The sequence below is a fragment of the Otolemur garnettii genome, unplaced genomic scaffold, assembly GCF_000181295.1.
Source record: "Otolemur garnettii isolate 467f Iridium unplaced genomic scaffold, OtoGar3 scaffold00001, whole genome shotgun sequence".
Classification (NCBI taxonomy): domain Eukaryota; kingdom Metazoa; phylum Chordata; class Mammalia; order Primates; family Galagidae; genus Otolemur; species Otolemur garnettii.
This window is the reverse complement of record NW_003852396.1, coordinates 52386017-52406524: the sequence shown is the minus strand read 5'-3', so window position 1 is coordinate 52406524 and position 20508 is coordinate 52386017. Positions and strand designations below refer to the sequence as shown.

At 37.2% G+C, this 20508-nt stretch overlaps 1 protein-coding gene across 1 annotated transcript in view; it reads right to left on the bottom strand.

Annotated features, from left to right (window-relative positions):
- Positions 1–17098, bottom strand: part of LUZP2 (leucine zipper protein 2) — a 453962-nt gene extending 436864 nt beyond the window's left edge. The window contains exon 1 of the mRNA XM_012801823.2: positions 16936–17098. Within this exon, the coding sequence (XP_012657277.1) occupies positions 16936–16997 (62 nt within the window). The 5' untranslated portion in view covers positions 16998–17098. The remainder of the gene's footprint in view (positions 1–16935) is intronic.
- Between the last annotated feature and the right edge of the window lie 3410 nt (positions 17099–20508).

Sequence of the window (20508 nt, the reverse complement as noted above, 5' to 3'; positions counted from 1 at the left end):
AAAATGAAACAATATACCTTCAGATAGCTGCTTAATTTTGTCATCCCAAATTGTATATTTAGAATGTTATAAGGGAAAAGTATCCATATCAGATTTTTTCTTCAAAATAATCAAAAGTCATTAGCGGTTACAATTGAAGTGACAAAGAACCTAGACATTAAGTTTAGATAGCCCTGGGTTTAAATTCTGATTCCATTATTGACTGGCCGACTTGGTAAAGCAAGTCTCTCAACTTATCCAAGCCTTCAATAAGTTAAATTGTCTAACCTACATGAATTCACTAACTTAATTAAGTGAAGTGATACCTAACACATAAGTACTTTCCAATTATTTTGATTTCTTATTCATTAACAATTATTTCCATCTCAAAGATTAACTCCCCCTATGACATTTCCACTGTATTTTCTAAGTCAGTAGAAGCTTCATGGATAGAAAGTATTAAATATACATGCCACGTTTCAAAAATACCACCTCAAATATGATATTTTATAAACCAAATGATGAATAAAATTGTTATTTTACAGAGGGAAATTATTTTCTCAGTGATAAAAAGACAGAACTTTTCTGATATTAAAAAGAGAGTCTCATCCACAGTAAGGGTTAGACACAAACAGGAATTTTTCTTTTTTCAGACACAGAATAAAAATAACCCTGGGAAGCCACATACATAAAGCTCTTTTCCAATAATTCAAGATTTAATTCTCATTTAACTACCTTAAACTATCTGATAATTCAACCTCTTTAAATAAATTAAAAAATTGTCGATATTGACACAAATGAATTAAAGCTATGTCATTATGTGACAGATATCCTCATGAAGCAGTTACTATTTTCTGAGTTATTATTTAGTCATAGAAAAAATAAAAATGAATTTGAAAGTAATTGAAAAAATTTCATATACAAGATAATATTCATGTATAGTACTATCAACCTTTCATATTAATTACTTGCATAGGAAACTGTCTTTTTTCACATATAATTTCATGCATATGCATCAAAACAGTAAACAAAAACATGATAAAGAAAAATCTCTATTCAATTAATTAGATAAAGAACAACATAATTTAAAAGCAGTTATTGATAAGTTTATGTTCTCTTAATATCTGAAAATATTTTAAGACAAAGTCATTGGCCCAGGACAAACCTCATCCTTTTCTTTCTCTTACTTGTTATGCTTAATATAAAAATTAAGAAACAAAACACAACTTTATCAATGATTACAAAAAGTCAAAGAGTAACCCTATTAGGTATGACTCTGTAGCTATTCCTTCAGGTATAGATGTTTCTATCTGAAATATTATCAAGCCTTTCTTGAATCCTAGAGGCAGAAAGTAAAATACCTCTTTTGACAAGCCAACCTATATTTACTCTACATAAAACAGTGTAGAACTTTGTGTTACGCTGTAAATAAATGGAGCAACAAGGCACTCATTCCCTTAACATTTACACTCATGTTAAAGAACAACTTAGACATTAGAATTGAAAATCACCATAATTACTCATTTGTAATTTTTCCAAAAAGCTTAAGCTCATGGTTGTGATGAAGCTCTTTCACTTTTATGAAATACTGATGCTATATCAGCAATAAAACATGTAATATATTATTCTGTTTGCCTTTCTTTTTTATTTTTGTTGTACTACTAAATTTTATTAATATTGATAAGTTAGCTGACATCTATGGCCCTCAATGTACATATTCATAAAATGAAGGGTTGTAGTATATATTAAAGGTGAACTAACAGCAGAATTTCAGAATTCTAAGATGATTCTTAAAGTATACACTACCAATATTTTATCACCATCACCAATTGGCTTTGCAGCCTATGACCACCACCACATCCTTCAGCCCCTTGGCTTCTTCCTTTGCTCCCAGCATCATCTCGGCTTTTTTTTTTCCTGCATCATCCTAATATCTATGATCTATTAATCAGTCTCACACCATAACCATAGCATCCCTTCCTCTCCAAGTTGTGCAGAAGTGTACAGAGACATTTCTTTAATTTTCCACTTTACCTCCTGAAGGAAATTTCATTCCTATGAAAGGAATTTGAGAAATATCAATTCCTGGTAGTACAAGATCCAAACATAGTTGATAACTATGATACTAGTGGATATTAGTGAATATAACCACAGTGTGGTTGTGAGGTTAACCTAAATAATAGACCAACACTTTAAAACTTAGGATAATTTACTTAAATGTTTTTAAAAATCATCCATACTACATTCTCTGAGTATTTGCTTTCCACCTGCCACAAAAGCTCATGACGGCTCCTAGCACTCCGGGAGGCCGAGGCAGGCAGATTGCCTGAGCTCACGAGTTCAAGACCAGCCTAAGCCAGAGCAAGACCTTGTCTCTAAAAATAGCCAGGCTTTGTGTGTAGTGGACGCCTGTGGTCCCAGCTCCTCAGCAGACTGAGGCAAGAGGATCACTTGAGCCCAAGAGTTTGAGGTTGCTGTGAGCTATGTTGCCATAGCACTCTACCAAGGGTAACAAAGTGAGACTCTGTCTCAAAGAAAAAAAAGTTTGTGAAAAAATAATGAAGAAGAAAGTGGGTAATAATTATTTAGTAAATATTTAAACACATATTCAGCAAAAATCAAAAATGCATTTGAAATTTGTCTTTGAAGTGGTCACCTACAGAACATGCACTAAGTTTAAGGTCTGACCAATCATTGATATCATTTTATTGTTGATTATGATGTAGAAGTAGAAAAAGAATAATTGTTATTCATAAATAACTTCTATGTTTTAGTGTGAATTATTGTAAAGTTTTGTCCCCATCTCATCACCAATAATCCACTGATACAAACTTCTAACTTCCCAATAAACTCAAACATAAAATTTGAAAATTACCTGTTTTGCGATTTTTTTTTTTTTTTTACTTTCTACTTATTTGTTTTTAGCATTTCTAGAAACACAAGGGGAAGCAAAGGTGGTAAGACAGAGTTTGCAATATCCATTCTCACTTCATCTCCTACCAAAAAAATTCTCATTCTTACCTGAAAATATTTCCCAGGTAAAAAAGACTACAAGTCCCAGATATCCTTTTAAATGAGTACAGCTGCTCTACTCAGCCTTGCAAACAAGAAGTATTCATAAAAGTAAATCAGTGTGTTTTTCTTCCATGCTGTTCTTCAAAAGGATAATTTGAACGGAAGCAGCCTTCTTTACTATGAGGACAAAGGCCTTAAAGAGTGGAGAGTGGGAAGAACCTGAGTCCCTGCTGCCAGGGCCAATTAATACACTAGGCACAGTAAGCACAGTGCCCAGGGCACATTGTACATTTACGGGCCCACAAATATTTCAGAATTTCTTTTGGAATCACAATTTTTAAAAAATGAACTTTAAGGTTTAAGTATATATGTTATGTATTCATCTTCAAGGCACACAGTCACAAAACAATACATATTATGCATATTTATAATTAATATACTTATACACATCTGTATCAGGTAAGGAAGGGTTGATGAAGGTAACCTCTGTCCCACGAAAGATAAAATGCAGCCGTATTTGCCTATTTGCTGATCATGGAGAACTCCCCTGCCTTGATTGCCTAGATCTTCTATATCTCAATCTTTAAGGCCCTGTAGTATGGAATTTTCTCACATATGACAAAAAAAAATTGTATGTTAGCTAATTGTATGGCTTACAGAGAGTTGCTCACATTGACTTATGAAATGCATCCAAATAATATAGAACCAAGACCGTGTAACAAAACGTGTCAAGCATCGCATCAACACCACTTCCTTAATTCCTGCCAGGCTTGCAGCTTTTGTTCCATTTTCTAAATATAAAAATGAAGACTGCTGCAATAAATCCAACTTTCTTTTAGCCTCCGTGCTCTGTTCTTTCCTCTATTCCTTTAAGGCACAAGAAATAACCAGCAGACGACTCAGCCTCTTTTCTGTCGCTACTTTCCAGGTCTCAAATCAACTTTAGCATTGTAAACGTGGAACTCAGAGCCCTGGTTTGGGTCACCTTACTGTCATGACTAACAAGTTCATTGTCTTTAGAAAGAAGTTGTTGCTGATTTCTACCTGAGGTGCTGTGAAGATGCATGGGTGAGTATGACAATTAAAATTAAAATACTGTAAAAATGCCAGATGGCGGATCTCACTCACAGGACGTCCACTCCTCTGCAAGCTCTTTGAAAATTATTATAATGTGATGTCTTTTGAGTAAAAGAATACATAGGAGGAATGTGTACATTATTAAATTTTCAGGTCAAGTCCCCTGGGAGAAAGGTACACATCTAGGAAACACGGTAGTTGTTAGTGTAATCAAGCTAATGGTAGTGTGATACCAACCAAAGTCTATTTTCTTTTCATTTTTTTCCACACTCTCCTTTCAAGAGAACAGTTCATAAGTTTTCAGAAAACTGCACACCTATCTATCTTTTTTAAAAAATTATGTATAGTATAATATATGCTATATAATTTTACCATATAGTACATATTACACGCATATATGTATTTATACATGTATGTGTTTCTGTGTTAATAGTTTTAATATGAAACAAGCCTGTTCCTTTGATAACAATTTCCAGAGAAATGTGCAAGTCTACAAATGTGTTCTATGGAGCACAGATGAGACTGTACTGTACTTCATAGTGCCATAGTCTACAAATGTGTTCTATGGAGCACAGATGTGACTGTACTGTACTTCATAGTGCCATCTTCTGATCACTAGTGGAAGTGCAGTTCAGCAAAACAACACTATCAGTTTCCTATGGAAAATCAGGCTATGATGGTGATGAGGAGGGGGAGGAGGAGGATAAAGATGATGATGATGACCACAGGCTATCAAGATAGAGTTCAAATGATTAGCCCACTGTGTTTCCTATTTTTAAGCAAAATGTTACACATATTACCACATAGAATGTCTTGAGGGTTAACACGCATATGTCTACTAAGCACTGAACCCTCCCTCAGCTCACACCCCCACATGTGTGTCCCACACAAGTCCTTTTTTTCCTTGGTCTTCATATGGTTCCCAACAGCTCCCTTGTTTCTAAGTTACTTCCCCAACTCCTGGAGACCTTAAACTCAGGATTCTGACCTTAAGGCTTATGTCTGTTCAAACATGAGTTGAAATTCTATGTCTACCCGTTATGAATATTGCAACCTTAAAGATATTAACTATTCTAATCCCCAATGTTTTAATCAACAAAGTACATTCATAAGATACTGAAAAGTTTTAAATAAAATAACCCTAGAGAAATCTGTAGTAAATTCTAATGCTTAGACAATAAGCAGTAAACTCTACCTACTATTATAAATTATTTTTTAAAAAATGAAATTATGAGTCCAGCAGTTGAGAGAGCAACCTGGAATTATCCAGGTAGAAGATGCTGAGTTTCAATTAGAACATATGTCATCCTGATTCCTATGTATTTTTTCCTAAGCGTCACAGTCAACATTTGAATCTCATCTTGGAGCCCGATGGTAGGAAACTGTAGTTTACTGGTATTTTTGGAAAGTAACATACACAAAGGAAGACAATATATACCAATATAATTATTTTTCACAATAAAAACTAAATAAAAATTAAAAAAATTAGCTAGAACTTTAAGGAAAGGATCTCTTCTCATCTTCAGTTGTGAGTTAAATGGATGCCTAAAAGAAACTCACACCGTACCTTTCTCCTTCTGCTGTATAAAAATCCTGGCAACCTAGTTATTGGAAGAAGGACATGCAACCAAAAACCACAATGAAGTGGACACAAACATGAAAGGTTATTTCAGTAATTTTCTTTACACTCTAGGACTCACTCTATTAAAATAATTAAGGGTGTGTGGGCTCTAAGTGCTGTCTGGGTATGAAATTAGGCTACACTACTGAACAGTTATACTGTTGGGCAAGAATTCTAAGTGCTAGGGGCCTTAGTTTCCACATCTGTAAATGAAGGCAAATTCATTAATCAAATAAAATTTTACGTATGCTTAGTAGGGGGGAGATGATCAAATTCTTCATTTTCACCAAGCTAAATATCACTGTTCCTTAGTCTGATAATTCAGATTTCATGCCCTAATAGAATAGAACAAACATTCCTATGGCCTTGTGTGTAGGTGGGTCTTGGCTTTCATTGACTCTTCCCTAGACAACTCTGGGTGATGAAAGCTAGAAGGGAGAAAGACTTAAATTTTCATTCTTTCCAACTCATCTAAGACACTTCACCTTGTTCACATGTATTTTTTAAATAGGCTATGCTTCCTCATAAATCCTTGTAAAAAAGTTTTATATCATTTTGTTTATTTGAGCATTTTCTCAGCACTTTGCAGAAAGGTACATGAGGCAGAAAATTATTTTCATGTAACTTGACTGAATAATACAGCCTGGTGCACAATGAGATACCCACTTATTAAATGCATTTATAAATATGCAAAAACAGGTGTGATTTTTGCCAAAACATTAACATCTTCCCATCCTCCTGACTTCAGCTACAATTTTCAAATTTGTCGAGTAAATTCCAGAGATCAAATACTAGGGATTCCACAATTATCAAATACTAGAACTGTGTCTTCCAAATTTTCATATGCATAGGAAGCCCTTGAGTTCCACATTAAAGTGAAAATTCCTTGGCCTCTTCCTCAGATAATCTAATTTAATGTATGCTGGACATGAACTTGAACTTGTCTTTTTAAGAAGCATCTCAGGTTGTTCTCATTGAATTTTACTGAAAAGCACACTTTAAGGAACTTTAAACTGAGGACATATATGTTTTCTATACAGCAATGATGAAATTAACCAATGACTTTTTAATTTATAATTAAGGCTTTAATTGGCTGATTGTCAAACTAATGAACTTCTTTGGATGATTTATTTAAAGAGTATTTTTAATGTTGTCTGTGCCATCTCATAAAAACATGCAGCCATTTGCTAGCCTGCTTTAGTTGTAACATTCTTATTTGTCATACAGATTATTATTTTTCCTCAGACTACCTTTATAGATAGATCAGATTATACAGGCAGCACTATGGTTTCATTCATAAAGCCATTCTCAGAATAATGACTTAGGTTCTAAACTTCCAGCTAAGGGAATATGGGCTAGCCACTTAATATGTTAAGAACTCAGGGCTCCCTAGTGATAGAACTTGTATAAATGTAATGTGTTTTCAGAAAGTGAGGATTAAATAACAGAAAGTAAGTAGCTAACACTTTTCCAGAAACATGATTAATCTTCAAAATACTGGCTGAATGTGTAATTTATGATTCTATAAAACAACCAACTGAAATAAAGATATGCATAGAACACACAAAGGTCATTCAATGTACTTCACTATTTTTCTAAATTGTATTGTCAGAAAAAGAATAGCCCCCAACCAATTTTTTATGTAGACTTCTCGTGTGTAAGATGAGCTTACATTTCTCTCCATGGCATCTAAAGGGGAAAGCTATACGTTCTTGACAATATAAAGCTTCTTCAGCCATATCTGCTTCTTGCCAGCATGTCACTTTCATTTTTCATGCATTTTCTTGTTTCTTTTATAATTTATAGATTGTCTCCCCTTTTCTGTCCAATGCTAAGGGCTTAGTTTACTGCAAAGACCAGCAGTGAGAGACTGCAAGTGTTGGAAAAGAGAAAATTATATAGAGAAATGCAGGAAAGCTGGTGATAGAGGCTTCACCACCCCAACACTTCCCATCTCTCCTTCCGCACATACATTCAAAGAGCTTTAGTTTGCCGTAACTTACTCATGTTCCTCCGCCGTTCCAGCCCTTCCTTGGACTGTTCTGTTCAGGTCACGACCATCCTTGCCCCACGATGGGACCTTAGAATTATAAAAGGGCAAGCCCCTCACCCTGTGAAATACTTGTTAATGTTTATACTGTGCTAGTTTAAGAAGTATCCTCAATCCTACCATCTTTACATAAACTTGAACAATGAACCTACCCTCCTTAAAGACTTTAATGTTACACTATGGGGATATACTTTTAATAACTACTTTTAATATTTCCAACATAATTTGGAAATTTGAGACCCCAAAGAGAATCCAAGTCAGGTGATAATGGCTTTCCTAATTTTTTTTTTTTTAGGAAATACCTGAAAACTTTACAGGTATTTTATTTAAATCTGAATTACTAACTGGAATTAATTAAGATGGTAAAGAATGGGCTTCTGTATTGATCCCAAATTATTTTCAAAATCGTGAAGAAAAAAAAATATTTTTCCATTCAATTTTTTTTTTTAATCTGTAATAAGGGAAGAGAGAAATGAGCTCCAAAATCTCTACTTGAACAGATCTGACTTACTTGTCTTAGCATGATGTGAGGTTTTTGTCAGTTAGATAATATAAAAATTGCAATATAATGAGTTGTTTCTGTGTACTAAATACTATTCCATACATACATTAGCTTATTGAACCCTCGTGACAAATCTTTGACAGAAGTACTTTTATCACCATTTTGCTGCTCAGAAACATGTAGCTAGGAGTTCTGAGCTGCTGTTATTAAATTCATATAGTAAGTCAGTCTGATCCAAAGTGTCTGTTTGATTTCAGTCTTTGGATTTAAGCCCATGCAATAGGGTAAACATCTTTGGTCACCTCTATCCTTCCCCTCCACCTCCTACTCCATTAATTAGCTACTCACGAAGTGCTTCTAGATGATAGGATTATGTGTTTAGTTAGAGTCCGAATGGCAGGAAATCAGAGACCCTTATAATCCTGCAGTGAATAGGAGAGAGGAAGTCATAGGCAGTCACATCTTCCCTAGGGCACATGAGATAAATGCCATCCCAGAATCTGTATCATTCCTTACCAATACCTTAACTCAGTTGCAAGGACGAGGGTAGAAGACAGAAAGTCACTGCAAATGTTTAGTTGCATTTGTTTTCTAAACGAGCAAGAAAAAATATTACAAAGAAGAAGCCAAAGATGAGAAGGCAAATGCCTACAACCTCCACTTATTTAATTATTAGCAAAGATTAGAATTTAGAATATGGCATTTTCCTTTCAGGTACTCTTTAAAGTGGGCGTTGTTCCACACAAACGGATCATGTTTCACACTTTTATGAAAGGTATTCACACGCTTGGTTCCTTCCTTCCCAGCAGACTCTTAACAGGAAATATACCATGATTTTGTAATTTTGATTGCCAGTCTAAGACTCTGAAATTAATTTAAGGAATTCATTTATTTTGATTTTTAAGAAAAGTATCCAATTTCATGTTGATTGCGTAAAGTAACTAACATGTCCTAGTATTTTCTGAGAGACTATAAGGTACTAGTATGTGGTATGAACTGAGATAGGACGCACATAAATTGTATTCGATCTTGATGAGCCTAAATGTTAGATATTATTATTTTGTACCTCATAGATGAGAAATTTAAGGAACCTACCCAAAAGAAAAAAGCTACTGAAGATGAAGTAAAATCTACAACCACCCGATCCTGTAGGTAATTTTTTAGCTATAAACTGCACATAAGCTATTATGAAAGTCTAGAGCAGCAGTTCTCAATCTTCCTAAGGCCAAAACTCTTTAATATAGTCTGAAGGGGTCGCGACACAGAGGTTGAGAACCACTGGTCTAGAGAAATATAAACCAAACAAAATGTAAGGCCAGTATACATTTAAGCTGGATGTGAATATACTTCAGAGATCATCTTTGCAAGACAGTAAGCATGCCTCCCACCGAGCAGTGCCACACAGTTTCAGTCTAGATTTAACAATTGAAGAATACACGAGCAAATGTCTGGGAACTACACTTATAGAAAATAGTTTCAATGAAAACGTCCCAAAGGCACCGAAAATATCACCTGACAATAAAACTAAAAGGTCAAAAAAATCCATTGCAGGTGTATCTGTTGGGAGGTGAATTGCAGGCAATGATAACTTATTAATGACTCTACTCTGGGTTTTAGAGATGACTTAGAATCTTATATAAGCCAACTTACTCTTCAAACATCAACTGAATACAGGATGAAAATGATATTCAACCCCTTATCACTTTAATTTCCTTTGTCTTAGAAGAAAGGAACAAATGATGTTGTTCTATCAAATTGCATATGATCAGAGAATGTATCTTATAGTTACTACGTCCTCCACAATCAGTAGAGTAGGTCTGGATACATGATAAGTACAAACTATTCACATGGTGTTTGATTATAGAAGAGACATGTCCTAGAAAAAGTCACATAATAGAACACAAAGAGGATAGTGGCAAGTCCTGGGTTCTAGTTTTGATTTTCCTCTGTGGCCTTGAGCAAGCCTCAACCACCCTGGGTTGCAGTTTGCTCGCCTCTAAAATGTAGTGCTTTGGACTAAGACACAACCTTGTATTCACAGCATGCTTCCCAACAGCAGGCTCTTTAAAGTACATTTAAAGAGATTAAAATACTGGAAAGCAACACCAAACAAGTCATACATAATTGCAATGCAATCACTACCCAAGGGATAATTATGTCTCCCAGTGTTTATGAAGCATTCTCCCAGCACATTGTTCACTTGGTTGACCTTCCGCTTGTGCCTTCTATACCCATGAATCATGAGTTACAAGTTTCAGTAAACACGTGCCCTTTCTCTGATGCATACTTAACATGATGTATACCTTTTAATTCCTCTTAGCAGCAGATCACACTCTGTTCTATGCACCATTTTGTCAACAGATATTGTTGTACACATTCACACAGTGATCTTTGACAAAAAAGGTATGTTTTTATGTAATAGTCAGAACTTCATGGCATAATAGTGAAGAGTTTATGACAACATAGGCTCTCCTCAAATGGAATAATAAATTAGACTATTTTCAAAATTGGTTTAGTAGAAAGCCTCCTTCATATGATAATGTTTATGACATGTAATAGTTGAATTTCTTCTTTTTTTTTAGAGACAAGAGTCTTATTTTGTCACCCTTGGTAGACTGCTGTGGTGTCATAGCTCACAGCAACCTCCAACTCCTGGGCTTAGGCAATTCTCTTGCCTCAGCTTCCCAAGTAATTGGGACAACAGGCGCCCACCACAATGCCTGGCTATAATAGTTGGACTTTTTTTCTTTTTTAATCTTTTTTTTGTTTGTCATTTTTTTTGCAGTTTGGCCAGAACTTGGTTCAAACCTGCCACCCTCCACATATGGGGCCCGCACCCTACCCACTGAGCCACAGGCACTGCCCAATAGTTGGAACTCTTTATCACTGGTCCTTAAATTGTTCTCCATAGTAGGAAAAAAAATTTCAATGTTATCTTTTATTTATTTAACTTTTCTAAGAATTTAACAAATTCTTTTAGAGATGATTAATAAATATATAGTCAATGAAGAAGTAGAAAATAAGAGTCATAAAAATATTTACATTCACTGGATATACATAGTTTGAAAGCATCCTTTTTGACTCAATATTGGTCTTCTATGCTCATGGCTTTGATTTCCTATTATGATTTATACATTATCAATACAATTATATTTTAAATAGGTACATACAAACAGCCAAATATATACTTTTGTGCTAAATAGTATTCTGTATGATTAAATATTCCAAACTGTTACAGGGTTCTCCAAAGTAGAGTATCATCCAGGCACTTTGCCTCCAAAACACTTTTGAGAAAGGTTAGACCAGTTACCAAGGAATGCTCCTTCCTCTCTTCTGTACAGATATTTCCTTTCTTTTGGATGATGATTAACCTTCTTTATTTGGTATCATCCAGCTGATTTTATCTAGTTTCCTCTTTTTCTGCTGTACCCAGACAGATCATAAATACAAAGATTTCAAGATAGTAATTAGAACTGTATAGGAAGAGCTGTACAAGCTAGCTCTGGTTGAGCAGATACTGTGTTCCAGAGAATACACTAAACTCTTTCTGTGGATTAACTCTTTCAGTCCTTACAAGAACCTTCTGGGTAGGTTCTATGGGAATTTCTTTTCCTATATCAGAAAATTGTATAGAAATGATAAGCAATTTCTCTACCGTCATGCAGCTAGCACATGTTATTGTATGTTATTGAAGTTGATTAAAAATATCATTCTTCTTATTGTCCTTAAAAAACAGAAGTTACTCTTTTCTCCATTCACACTTAGAGGCCGTGGACTGTTTCTTGGACGTGAAATAAGGGACCAGAACAGTGTGTCTCAAAACTTTCATAGTGACCTATGACTAGATTATGTTGATATATATGTCTAACTAATTTATTGTTTTGTTGCCTGGATGCATTGTAACCGACTGCAAGCACCTCTTCCTCCTCCTCCTCCTCCTTCTTCTTTTTCTCTTCTCTGAGATAAGGTTTCAGTCTGTTGTCCAGCCTGGAGTGCGGCAGCAGTAACGTCATCATAGCTCACTCTAACCTTAAACTCCTGGGCTCAAGAAATCTGCCTGCCTCAGCCTCCCAAGTAACTAGGCTATAGCAGACACATGCCACCATGTCTAACCAATTCTTTCTTTCCTTTCTTCCTTCCTTTCTTCCTTCCTTCCTTTTTTTTTCCCCAGACAGCGTCTCTTGATATTTCTCAGGCTAACCTCCAGTTCATGGCCCCTAGCAATCTTCCCCCCTCTGTTTCCTAAAGTACTACGATTATAGGCCTGAGTTGTTGGGCCAGGCTGCAAGTACACCATGAATGCATAACAATGATAACATAAAGCACATCTCTAAAGGGATGAAGGTAAGTTTAAAAAGTATTTTGGTTTTTTTTTCCTGGATTTTCCAGCAAAGAAAACATAATTTTAAACAGTATCAGTTTCACCAGGTTACTTAAATGATTCAGTCCCATTTATTAAGCAGACTTTCATAAATATCCTATAAGTCACCCCAAAGCAGGCACACACACAATCTCTCTTAGCATCCATGAGACAACAGCATTTCCTGGGAACCGCACACTTCTTAGTGGTTTCAGTGATTTTTCATTCCTAGTTGAAGGTTAAGTTCTTCCTTTCAAGTACATGGAATTTGGGTAAAAAGGATTGTATACCCAAATCATAAATTTCTGAAGTGCTTGTATCCTTAGTTACAGAGAAAATTTAACCCACAGAGATAATCTCCAAGTCAGTCCTTTTCCAAACTGCTATTGCAAACAGGCACCTAATGTCCACAATTGCAACATGAGAAGTCAAAATATTTGGTTGTTAATGTCTTCCTAGAAAAGACATTGCTCTGACCCATTCACACAGAAGGTACAGTCCTTATCACAAATAAAGTGGTAAAGGAAGGATCATTAAAGGAGGCATGTGTGTCGACCCACTGTGTGCAGGAATTGGAAAAACAAGCCTGTTATACCTTAGACTCAGGGAAGTTACATAGGACTGCTTCCTAGGTCAAATTTATTTGTTTAGAATTTGTAGGTAGGTTTGATTGGGGGAAGTTATTGTGTGTTTATTGCGACTTCTGTGTTTTCCTCTATCTTACACACATCCAGTTGATCCTGAGGTTAGACTCAGGCATAGGACAAACAGGAGCCTGGGGCCTCCTGAAAATGATTCCAAAGTAAACATGTGGTGTGACTACTGATCAGAGGGCCCAGGAGAGACCTGTAAGGTGACTCCTGTTGGGAGGACTATAACCGACCATCTGCTCAAAGTCCTTACTTTATGGAAAACCACCAGCAGTCAGTAGACCTTCACTCCTCCCCTGCCATGTCTCTCTCCTTATTAAGCCACTTAAAAGTTAACAATCCAAAGACATCAAGAGCATAACCACAGCATAAAGGAACAGAGGTTCAGCAGACTAAAGCACAAGCTTTCTCCAGCACTCCATGAGTCTTTTTTCACCAAGAACTTCTAAAGAATTTTTCACCCCACCATTGCTTTCAATACCCACACTACTTCTTTCTGAAGTGCATGACTGGATACCTTGGAATAGCAATTTAATACTTGTGTAGAGTGAAGCTATTTAAAAAGTACATTCATTTTACTCTGAAGCTATTAAGCCAACATGTGTTTACTTTCTTTGACCACATTTATTGTGTGCAGTTTAAATGGGTTTCTGAATTAACTACATTATTCATATCATTAACTTGGATTTTTTTTTTTGGAGTTTTTATGCACTTTCTAAACAGAGAAGACAGTATGTAAGGAAATTAAGCAGCTCCTTTTAATTCTATGGGGTTTACCAACAAAACAGAGAAAGATGATTGGCTCTAGTTTAAGGTGAACAATTAGCTTTTTTTTTCAGGGCAAGCAAGATTTGCCCAAATTTGGGGGCAACAGATATTGTTCATTATGATGAAATTAAGGGCTTTTGTGCTTAAGCATCTAAAGTTGTTATAGGAAAAGCGGAAACCAAAAAGGAAAAGAAAAAGGAAACCTATTCAAAAATCTCTACTTAAAATGCAGGACCATTTTAGGGTCGCGTCCCTGTGGTTAGAAGAATATTATATAGTGACGACCAACTGCATCACCGTTTCACTCGGCACATTCCTTTATTTTAAAAGGGAGCTAAACTTTAGGAAGTTGGGAAGAAAATAGCTAAGTGTTAAGGAGTTCCACGAAGGGAAAGAGCTGATGAACAAGTATATTTTTGCATCATAAGTCTCAGCTCTGTATTTTCCACACTTTAGAAAAGAGTCTGACAATAAAAAGACCAGTGACATCAGCCCTAGGCTATAGGAAATCTAGCAATTGCCACCTTCTGCTAATGTATTCAAGGAGGTCTAAGCCTGTGAAATAACATTTGCTTCCTATACAGGACCACTGACTAAGAAACTAAGTTAACAGAATTCTTTGGCTAGAAAAGCCCCTGTCACAGGTGGCCATAGCTGCGCTACACAGCTTTTCCCAGCAGGACAAGAAGCTCCCCCCTACTGATGCAACTGTTCTTGCAAAGCTGTCAGTTTAGGTTCTAACCTGCACATTAACCATGTGCTTAGAAGAGCTGCTAAATAGTGCAAAGAGAATAGCCTTCTGCTATCGTTCTTTAAAACACTCTCGTCTTGCACAATGACACATTCATAGTGCCACATGTATCTTCAGATTTGTGTACTGTCTGAAGGTGTCCTGAGTATCTAATTGAGTAAATAGCTACAGAGTAATCAAACCAATAGGATAGGTTCCTGATTAGGAAGGCTTCACTTTTTCACACTCAACATGCTTTTCTAATACAATTTAAAGTCCGGTCACAGTTCAAACATACAACCCATATTGCAGAAGTTTTGTACCTTAAGAGAACTGGGAATGGCTATTATCATTTTTGTCATAACACATGTGTGAACTACTTTTAATGAAATTTCCCCTTATACAATTAGAACTTTGATAAAAGAAAAAAATGATGACTCTCTGCCCTTCTATTACCTAACCTACATTAAAACTTTGGAAGCTAGAAACTACAGACCTTTTCCAGTCAATTAAATTATAGCATCCTTAAAAAGCAAATGCACTTCTAGAACTCCAGAGACTTTCACTGTCTTTAAAATCACTCTAGGCTGGGTTTCTACTGTTTAATTATTTACTATTTTATGATATGTTGATAAGCATCTTGGTAAGTGTCTGATCTTTGACATTTTCCTTTCTCTAGAAGACTACAAGTAATCATTGAATTACAACCTAATGGCAGGGGATAAGAATTTAAAGAATAACTGTGATGAGGAATTTGTATTGAGATGTTCAAAGCTAACCACAAATATTAAAACGGTTTCTGTATTTGGAGGAAGTTATTATAACACTGGGAAGCAGACTGATTTTCAATAAAACCATCTGTACAATGTGAACTGAAGTGACAAGCAAACCTTTAAGGAAAGGAAGAATAATTCTCCCATTCTATTTTAATTTAGGAAAGTCACCTGGCATTTGTGTATTTATTTATTCATTCATTTATTTACTTATGGAGGGAGAGGAGTTATTGGAGCTAAATGAAACAGATCCTATATTAAGGAGAAAGTTTGGTTTCACAGGCCTGAAAGAGGGTGTGCAGAGTAGAAATAGCATCAAACATTTTACAATCTTAATTTTTAAGAGACAATGAGTTTTCTTCTTCTTTTTCCGTTTCAGATTTAGGTACAACCCTCTATATTCCCACTTCATTTTCCATCAAATGCACAATAAAATAATGTTTCCATTCATGTAGCTTTGAAAAGATCCTCATCCTGTGTGGGTTATTTTATTTTATAGCAGCCAAGGGAAAGAGGTTGCTGCCAGTATGATGCTAAGAACATGCAGAATAAAGACTCAGTCCCGGGCAAGGAAACAGTCCACCTTTGTGCTGCACTTGTAGAAGAAGAAAGCAAACCCATCACCAACTTTGGGATTTGATCAACAGAGGGGCGTCACAAAACTCTTCTCAATCACTGCATTTTAAATCTCCAGTAAAAATAGCTCCTCTGTCCTGGGCTTAGAGTCCCATCCGTGGCCGGTGATGGAGTACAGTACTTAATTGTTTCTGACTAAGGTCTCTGCATCAGCACTCTGACGGTGTCCCCTAACTTTTAATCCCCTTCTGGGCTCTGAATTTAGACCCCTTCACAAGACGACCAGATAATAATAAACACGCCTGTCCCTGAGCCTAGGCAGGGCATTAAAGCAGGTCATCGCGGAAGTCTGCGAACTTTTAGACAAGTCTTAGCATCTTCCAGGGTTAACCTGTTTTCTCTGGTTCCCTCTACCTTAAAATCAGACCCACTTGGGGGAGGAGAGAAGCTCTGTGGTTACTGAGACAACGCCAGTGTAATCCGCTGCCCGCTGGCAGTTTCCTCCTTGTTCTTTATTTTATTCTATTACGGCGTGTTATCTGTTCCTTGCTACAGGGCTGGACAAAGTGTCTTTTCCTCCCCTCTGAAAGGGAAGGTCTTGGTCTCCTCACTGGGAGTGATCTGGAGACTTTCTCCAACGGGCGGAAAAGGGTTTCCCTCCGGGAAGAAAGGGTTTCAGAGCCCAAATCACAGAGGGACCCCGTTACTTAGGCGGGACGTGCAAACAGCTGAAATGCGCTCCCCCCCCCACCAACCCCGTGACCCACCCACCATAGGACCAACTTGGCCCTGGCAGAGCCCCTGGGCTCAGGTCACACACGCTCCTGGACTCACCTGGTGCTGAGGACCAGCGCCGGCAGCAGGGACAGCAAATAGTGCACGGGGCTGAATTTCATGCTGCCGCCTGCCGGGGTCCTCCTTCCCCCGCTGCCTTCGCTCTCTCGCCTCTTCGGGGTCCTGTGGCTTCTCGGCGCCCGGCTCTGTTCCCAGACCCTGATGAGCGGCAGAAAGACAGAGACGGATAAACGGATGGACGCTACTCCACGGCGGGAGCTGGGAGCGTGGAGTATCTTCAGGAGTGATGTCACCGGAGAGGCGAGGCAGGCGACGCGAGGCGAGCCCAGCCCGGGATTGTTTGGAGCCGCCGCTCCGGAGCGCGGCGGGCGCGCGGTCCCCGCGCTGGAGGCGGCGCGGAGAGGGGAGGGAGTGCCCGGCGCTCGCCCTGCGCCCCGCGGTCTCCGAGCTGCTCCCTGGTCGCCGGCTGAGCACCAGCCGGGAGCAGATCATTTATTCCCGCTTCTCCCGAGGACCGCGAGGGGCGGGGCGCGCAGCGGAGAAATCTAATCTGCCAATAATTGAACTTGCGTCCTCGGCGGGAGGTGAGACCGAATTCACTGTGACAGACCATCAGACGCTTAGAGTCGCAGGCAGGTGTCTCTCACCTGATGAAACGCTGCTTGGAAGAACGTCGTGTTTAAAATATTGTTTTAATTAGAAATGCTTAACGATTTGCTCGACACAGAGAAAGGAAGCAGGAGTAAGGAGCGTCCAGAAACGCACCCTGAGCCCGCGATGCCGCCGCAAGTTCCTTAACCCGTCGGTGGTAAATGTCGACTACAAAGACGTTTCGGGACCGTTAACACGTCTGCTGGTCTGCGCGTTGAAGATTTTGGATCTTCCTCCCATTTCAGTGTCTGTACAAGCAGCTGGTAATGGGGTTGGAGCTGGTGGTCCAAGTTCACGCACCTGAAGGGGTCCTTTTCCTCAGGTGAGATTCTTCAAAGACGTAACTGAAAAATTAATTCAAAGAATGATAACGTTGGAAAGCCGAAGATATTATGTGCCATTTTGTTTTCTGTATTTTCCCAAGTGGTCTATAATGAACATCCAATGTTTTATTTAGAAATTTAAATTATAAAAATTAAATAGCAAGACTGTGATACAAAATACGGTTTTTCAATTATGGTAGAGTGAACTACTTCGTCTACTGAGAGAGCCAGTTCTAAGATCTTTACAACATGATATTCTGTTGGAGATATATGTATGTATAAATGTGCACATGTACGTTAAATAATTGTGTATGAAGCACTTTTTCATACATTAATCCTGTCACTTTTCATACCTTCGATCTTATCCTCACAAAAGCTATCATGGTGAAATAGAAATTAATACAGATAGAACAGAGGACCATCAAGGTCTGAGCTGGACTTCTTTTTAAACAAAGAACTGATTCTATTAATTTCTAAGTAAATCCTCGTGTTGCCGTGAACATCACACCCAGCACATGTTACTCAGTGTTTGATCTAAAGTTGATGTTGAGGAAAGGCTGAGGAGCACCAAGGACTGGAAAGGCAAGGGACAGCTGGTGTCCAAGAATTCCTGTCCAGAGGGCTCGGGTCATGTTCCTTTTTTTTTTTTTTACCCCCTGGGGAAAATCATTTGTAATAAGATTTAGATGAGGAATCTGTTTTAATCTCATTCCAAAGACATTATTTATAGGAAAAATTCATTCACTATAAACCTTCAGAGAATATAAGTTTAAAGAGTAAATCTCCCCTTTGTACAGATTTGTTTTGTTTTGAGTAGGGTTATGACATTCATACCCCTGGCCCCTAAAATAGATGTGTAATAACTTTTGTAAAGTGAGTATCGGCCCCTAGAGCAATAGAACAGTACAACGCACAACAGATTTAACTAGGTGTATACAAACCAACTCACTTGTGAATTGCCTGGCATTTACAGAGAAAAAATGACAACACACTTTGCTAAAACAGAACCCTGAGTCCAAGGGAAAATGTAAACTCTGGTTTGCTCCTGCTGGAGTTTTCTAACAATAGATTTCCTGCACACTTTGAAGGGGAGCATTTGAGCTGTATATTCAACAAAGGCATATGGCTACGTGGTAATAAAAAATGTGCATACTAGGAACTAACATTCAGATTTGGAGAACACATTTTTGTTTATAGGACAAATTTGCATTCATTATCGGATGGCCTCATCATAGAAACTAAGCCTGGTGGTCACTTCTATGATTTTTTTTTTCCCTTTTGTGGTGTTAGCAACAAACTCAATGTGGTCAGGAAACTTGCTCAAGGTCATCTAGAAACTTGTACAGTGGAGACGACGTTTGAATTCAGTCTGTATCAATTCACAATGTATGTTTTATTGAGAAAAAATATATTTACCTATGGAGGAAAATACTTTGTCCAACCTAAACGTCCTTACTTTCTACTCCACCAAAACATAAAACAAAAATAAAACTTTAGATTGTCAATCAAGAAAAAGAAATATCAGAATGAACTTCCTTTAGACTGTGTCTCAGAGTTCTGTTGTGCCTCTGTGTTTTATACCTTTAAAGAACAATAAGGTTTGTTAGCATTTGTGCTTATTCTACAAGAAAAAAAAAAAGATATCTAGCATAGAAGGACACAGAGCATTAGGGAAGCAAGATCTTAAAAGATGAGCATGAGTGAGATTTTTTTAAACTCCTGTAGATTTAGAGAATTGAAGTATTACTCTGAATTGAATTACAAATGTGCCTTTCAGAGGTCTGCTCTTCCTGGGGAATTAAAGGACCATGTGTCTCCGTTACCCATGACATCTGTCTACACTCACAGTAAAACTCAAATCCAGAATTGATTTTAGAGCTTTAAAGAGTTTCTATATGAATTTTAAAGATACAGTAGTACAGACCGCAGATTCACTTAGCTGAACCCACTTGCTCTATGCTGAATCCCAACACTGACCTCAGCAAATGGTTTGTGTTAACTATATCTGAGTATAATAGAAAAAAATAAAGCCCATCCAGTTGTGCTGAATCTCCATGAAATTCTGAAATTGGGAGACACAGAAGCTATTTTTTTTAATGGATTTACTGAGATTTACTTCAGTCACCCAAACTATACACTCTTTGTTACCAAAACGGTACCATTGTAAATAATATAATTCAGCATTTTTATGTATATTCAAAATATTTTGAAATAATCCCCATTATATAATTTCAGAACCTTTTATTGTCCCCCAAGAAACTGTTTCCCCACCAGTAGCCACTTGCCCCTTCCTCTGTACTCTTTTCCCCCACACTTGGTGAACACTAATCTGATTTCTGTCTTTATAAATCAACTCAATTCTAGAGGTTTTATATACATTGATTCATAGTATATGTGGCTTTATATTACTTCCTTTTTCACATCCATTCCTCAAGGTTCATCCATGTTATAGTATAATAAGCACTTCACTTTTTTACTGTTGTATAATATTCCATTGTATGGATATACCACTTTGTTTATCCATTCATGAATTGATGGATATTCAGTTGTTCACATATTTAGGTATTATAAATAATTCTACCTTGAATATTCATATATGTGCAGAAAAGCTGTGTGAACATCTGTTTCAATTCTCTTG